The sequence below is a fragment of the Nematolebias whitei genome, chromosome 15 (assembly GCF_014905685.2).
Source record: "Nematolebias whitei isolate Nwh7 chromosome 15, NemWhi1, whole genome shotgun sequence".
Lineage (NCBI taxonomy): Eukaryota > Metazoa > Chordata > Actinopteri > Cyprinodontiformes > Rivulidae > Nematolebias > Nematolebias whitei.
In genome coordinates this window covers 41,200,962-41,207,053 of record NC_056512.1, presented here as the reverse complement: position 1 = coordinate 41,207,053, position 6,092 = coordinate 41,200,962, and the positions used below count along the sequence as shown (strand labels likewise).

Genomic DNA, 6,092 nt, shown 5'->3' with positions numbered 1-6,092 from the left:
TATTTATTATAACTGTTATATTTATTATAACTGTTATATTTATTATAACTGTTATTTATTCTAACTGTCGTTATTTATTATAACTGTTGTTATATTTATTATAACTGTCGTTATATTTATTATAACTGTTGTTATATTTATTATAACTGTTATTTATTATAACTGTTGTTATATTTATTATAACTGTTGTTATATTTATTATAACTGTTGTTATATTTGTTATAACTGTTGTTAGAGCAGAAACCTTTGGACTGCACCTGCCTGGAGTGTGCATGTGCCACTTCACACGGTTCATTTCACACCTCTGTGGGGAGTTCCCCATAAAATCTCGGCGACTAAGATTCAGAAACCTTCGGTTTCAGAGATAATGAGGCTGTTGTCAGTAAATGAACGGCCGAACGTCTCACGTTGTGTAAACGGGGCCTCAGACTGGCTGCCCTGTCTGTCAATCAAGAGACAAATTTCACAGATGGAGGCTGACGTCTATTTTTTTAATGCCATGCGATCTACCCATAATTCCTTTGCGATTGACCAGTAAATCGCAATCGATGTATTGGGCACCCCTGGTTTAGACAAAAGGTGATGAAAGCATGAGTAACAGCCCTTGAAGGAAAGCATCTCACCCTCCACCTTTCATGCTGGACTAGATGATGATGAAAAATGAAGCTGTAGCTGTTTTTTTCTGTTTTCTGTTATTCTGGTTTAAAATGTTGACCTGGGGTGGAGTTTATCTCAGGAACAAAGTGGGCATATGACGGGAGATGGAAGCAGTAAAACATTTATTCTAGTTTAGATACTTGACCGAGGTTTGTTTCCTGTTCTGTGTAAGTTCTACTGGACTCTTTGTCGTCTGTGTCTCCTCTCTGCTAGTGACTATATAATCAAGGAAAAGACGGTGCTTCTGCAGAAGAAAGACAGCGAGGGATTCGGCTTTGTGCTGAGAGGAGCCAAAGGTCAGAACTGTGTGATCACATCCTCTCTAGTTGCCACATTGATCCAAAACAGAACTCCCAGAGTCTCCTGCTTCAGATGCAGTTCTGATATAATCTTTTATTTTTAGCTCAAACTCCCATCGAGGAGTTTACTCCCACCCCGGCCTTCCCGGCTCTGCAGTACCTGGAATCAGTGGATGAGGGGGGCGTGGCCTGGAGAGCTGGACTCAGGATGGGGGATTTCCTCATAGAGGTACCAACATGAATATTTAACTCATCATCTTTTTAGCATCTCACATGAATAACTTTATGTTTCTGTGAAAAAATTTTTAATTGATAGAAATAAATAATGTTCATGCAGATTTTGGTCTGCAGAAGAGACGTAGCTCAACATCTGTAACTTTTAAAGTTTGCTTCAACGAGTAAAAGTTGTCCCCAAACTGCTTTTTAAAAAGCAACTATTGGGCTGCAGAGGCTCTATGATGTAACTTTAAAACATAAAGAGATAAAATTTGTCTAAATGTTCATAAACCATGTTTAAAAACCTCCTCCTCGTCTCTCCTCATATCTCAGGTCAACGGTCAGAATGTGGTGAAGGTTGGGCACCGGCAGGTCGTCAACATGATCCGGCAGGGGGGCAACAGCCTCATGGTGAAGGTTGTCATGGTGACCCGCAACCCAGACATGGAGGACGGCGCGAGGAAGAAAAGTAAGAGTCCTTCTGGTGGTAGAGAGAGTATCTCACTCCACTGAGACTGCTGGAGATGAGCTGATGACTAAAACTTTATTTTTATGAGTACGGCTTGCAAAACCGTGCCCAACATTTTGTTCACCACCTCCACCCTCCTCCAAGACCACCTGGGCGCAGCGGCAGCTTGACTCGGGCGGTCCACCTCTCAAACAGGATCACAGGTGTCACAAGGAGAGCTCAGGGGGGAACCTCATGTGACGCTGAAGCTCTGCACCACGGCTGAACCATTCTTCTTTCCACAAAGACTCACGTTTTATTTTACAACGTCAAACAACACAAACGGTGTCGTCACAAATACACGCGCTCACCGGACACTTCAGGGAGCTGCACTCCCCTACAGAAGTACTGGCTCACCTAAAAATGTTTCCTCTTAGACGATAACATTTTGTCAGATCCAGATGGAAATAAAAGCTGAAATGTCTCGTTCTTTCAGTCGACAGCAAAAGTCAAAGAATTGGCCTCGTTGTTCCGACACTCTTAGAGCGGAGCGTAAGTGACTTTGAAGGTGACACGAGTGTTTCAGAAACTGCTGAACTGCTGGGGGGTTTGTGCACAACCTTCCTTACAGAAACTCGTCAAATCAGGCAATGATTTTCTAACCTGTTGTCCAGTTTTTTGTGAATTGTGACTCGTAGCCTCAGTTGCTTCCTGTTCTTCGCTGACAGCAGAGGCTCCCGGTGTTCTGCTGCTGAAGCCCGTCTGCTTCAAGGTGGGACAAGTCGTGCGTTTAGTTCAGTTCAGTTTATTTATATAGCTCCAAATCACAACAAAGTTGTCTCAGGGCACTTTACAGGAACATTCACATACATAGAAAAGACAATTAGTAAAGTTCTGTATCTAAGGAGGCCAGCAGACAAGTTGAATATTCATTTTGTCGCAGTCTCCCATCCTGAGCAAGCACAGTGGCAACAGTGGAAAGGAAAAACTCCCTTTTAAAAGGAAGAAACCTCCAGCAGAACCAGGCTCAGGACAAGCGGCCATCTGCTTTGAGGGTTTTCTGCAGACTTAGGTTTATGGAGCTACTGTTGCTTTTCTGTCGTCTCCAACTGGTCAACGTGGCGTTTCCATCCACATAATTGCTCACTAGATATTTTCTCTTTTTTGTGAAAATCCCAGATCAACAATTTCTGAAATGCAACTACGCCACGTTCAAAGTCACTTAAATCCCCTTTCTTCTCCGTTCTGTTGTCTTCACCTCGTCTACATGCCCAAATGCATGATTCGTGGCGTTACCATGCATTTGAACAGGTGGACCGATAACTGGCAATAACTCACCGCTATTTAAACACGTATGTCTTTTTTTTTTTTTGCTTAAAATCCACGTCACAGATGTGCAGCCCTGCGACTCACGTGATGATATTGAGAACACCTGCAAACTTTTCCAGATGTTTTTGAAAACTCCTTTATTTGCAGTTTGTTGGGGCAAAATGAGATACTGGCTAAACTGAAGATTTATCTAGAACAGCTTGACTGCAGCTGCTTTTTATTTCTGTTTCAGTCCCACAGCAGAGCAAGAGGCTGAGCACTCCAGCCATCGCCCTACGGTCCAAATCAATGACGTCAGAGCTGGAGGAGATGGGTAAGAAACCAGTCGAAATTAGCGTTTCAGAGGATGAAACCAGGATTACAAAAAAAAAAAAACCTTTGTCAGTGAGATGTAGACAAAGAAGGACGGTGCCGACTACAGTAACGAGGAACGAAAGAGGCCGTGTGAAACCAGCATTAACGTTTTTGATCGTGTGACGTGAACTTCAGCTAAATTTAGTCGGCAAGAAAAAAGAGCGGAGACGACGGTTGTTCAGTGACAGGAACAAGAGAAGACGACGAACGGATGATGGACTCATTGCGTTTCACTGTTCTTTCAGAGGTTCCACACTGTCACTTCCAGCACCCACACTACAGGTAACCCCACCCATAAAACATGGCCGACCCGCCTCTCACTGCCCGCTTCTCTTACCTTTGACTTCCTGCACCTCCTTCTCCTCCCTGGTCCACCCAAAGCTTCAGCTTCAACACTTAAAAGAACACTTTCAAAGTCTACACTTGCCGCGCCGACACTCGGCGAGCGTTTGTTGCCTAGGCAACACATTTATTTAGGGTGTCAACCGTGCGCCGCGGTTTTGATGATTAAATCTTACGTATCGTTTCTCTTTGAGCAAATGTCAAAATGCACCTTTTTTGTTTCATGTTGAACGTTTATTTAAGTCCTTTGAAAGAAAATTTCAGCACAGATAAATTATTGAGATGAGTAATTGAACTTGGTTCCTGGTCTGTTTCTATGGTAACGGCATTATGTGTGGCCATGCCATCTCTATTTGAGGCAAAATAGTGGGAGGAGGGTCAACGCCCCCACTTGTAGATCACAACGTTGGCCGGCATTTTAATTGTGACTGGCTTTTTCCTTCTTCTGAACATTGCTGGTGTTTACAGCAAACGCTGGCTGGTTCTGAGCATGCTCAGTGGTGACGTTTGAAACATTACTTTCAAGACCACTCTGCCTTTAGCGGCGAGCGATAACAATGACTCGTGTAGCATCTGGAGAAGAGTTAGCAGGCATTTCTCAGCTGGTTTTACTTTTCTGGGGTGCGCCTTTTGCCTCGTTTTATTACCCACAATCCCTCCCTCCTCTAACCTGCCTTCTTTCTGTGGCGTGACCTCACCTGATTCACACAAAGCATGATCACCCATTCTGACACATGAAAACGGGTTTCCTCAAACCCCGTGTTCACTTTTCCTGATGTCACAGTAGTCACAATGCACTCACTGAACTTTACATCACCTCTCAGTTAAACAATTAAAAGTGTACGTGTCTTACTCAGTACTCTCATTACTTCATAATACAGTAGTCCCTCGTTTATGGCGGAGGATCCGTAACCTGAAGACCCACGATAAGTGAAAAACCGCCAAGTAGAAATGGTAGTACAAGTAGTTAGTAGTAGTTTATTTTATTATTTATATAGATATACTGTATATTAAGGTGTTTTAAACTCTTGCAATTTTATAAAAAAAAAAATGTTTCTAAACGCTCTAAAAGAGCACAGAATGTCATGATTTCAGCTCCCTTCCTCGTCTGCTCTTGCCACTTGCAAGCGCTCTTGGCCACGCCCACTTCTCAGCTCTGCACGGAGAACAGCTGATCAGCTGCAGCAGGAAGTTTATCCTGCAGTAAGAGCTGCACAAAGGTGCAGGAGGTGCCGAATAATTTAAAATAATTAAAAAGTAAAAAGTAATTTTGTAATATGTGGGACAACTTTCAACTGGCATTGTTTCTCCCTTTGAGTCAAGGTGATGGGAGCACACTGTGCGATGAAGCCATGTCAGCTGCTGCCATCTGCTTATTCTAATACTTTCAACTTCATTTAGCTGCGAAGCCTGTTAACCTTTTTTTAGCTTTGTGATTGGTGCAGTGTCCCAGTTCACTCAACTGCAAAACAACAAGGACTAATTAATGGAAGAGACCATGCAGCTCTCACAGACTGTTGCTTTTCTGGCTGTAATTTTCTACAAATGTTTAAATGTGTCCAGACATGTTGTTCATTAAAGCTGGAATTTATTTTTATTCAGATTCAAGTAAAGGTGGAATTAAGCACATGTTCAACAAGGTGTAACTTCCACTGTAGTTAAAGTTTATAAACAAAACTTAAGACAAAGTTTTTATACAAGTTTTGCAACTCTATTCTCCCAAAAAACACACACCAGTGGATATATGTAAGGTGAAACGTCTCCTCTTCACTCTTGTTTAAACCTCCTTGTTCATTCGGTTGATAACCACTAACTCTCTCACTTTTGTCCCTTTTGTCCTCACCACTCTGCGGGCTGGATCTCAACAGTGGAGAGAGGTTGGAGTCCTTCAGCTTAAAGTCTTGTTTACGACGCAGATTAATTTTTTGGTTCTCTTCCACTTTAAATTAAAATTTAAAAAAACAGAGCTGATGTTACTGGAGCCAAAAAGCTCCAGTTTTGTCTCATTGGTCCCAGAAACTTTGGGGCTTGTATACATCTTTTTTTGTGAATTCTCATCTTCCATGGAGCCCGATATGACTCAAACTGGATGGTGCTGTCAGAAAGTGACGTAGTTTTACCGTAGAGTTCAGCTTTTGGACGTGTCATTGGCTCTTTTATCACCATCCACACTATCCATTTGATTAACCTGGGGCTGCATTGCTTCTTGCGTCCATGTCTTGGAAGGTTGGTTACAGTCCTGTGGACTTTATATTTTTTAGTAATATTATCAGTTATGGTCAGAGGAACATGATGCTGCTTGGTTTTGTTCTTGAAGCCTTTACCTTTAACTAGAATATTTATAATCTTTTATTATGTCCTTCCACCTGTCTTCATGTGTTCTGGTCTACCTGTCCACAGGTGTTCTGGTCCACCTGTCCACAAGTATTCTGGTCCACCTGTCTTCA

General features: G+C 42.4%; 1 protein-coding gene across 1 annotated transcript in view; it reads left to right on the top strand.

Annotated features, from left to right (window-relative positions):
* The window catches only part of shank1 (SH3 and multiple ankyrin repeat domains 1), a 103,730-nt gene that overhangs the window by 77,074 nt on the left and 20,564 nt on the right, over positions 1-6,092 (top strand). The window contains exons 16-20 of the mRNA XM_037689217.1: positions 871-953; positions 1,061-1,185; positions 1,506-1,641; positions 3,182-3,262; positions 5,514-5,522. Of these exons, the coding sequence (XP_037545145.1) occupies positions 871-953; positions 1,061-1,185; positions 1,506-1,641; positions 3,182-3,262; positions 5,514-5,522 (434 nt within the window). The remainder of the gene's footprint in view (positions 1-870; positions 954-1,060; positions 1,186-1,505; positions 1,642-3,181; positions 3,263-5,513; positions 5,523-6,092) is intronic.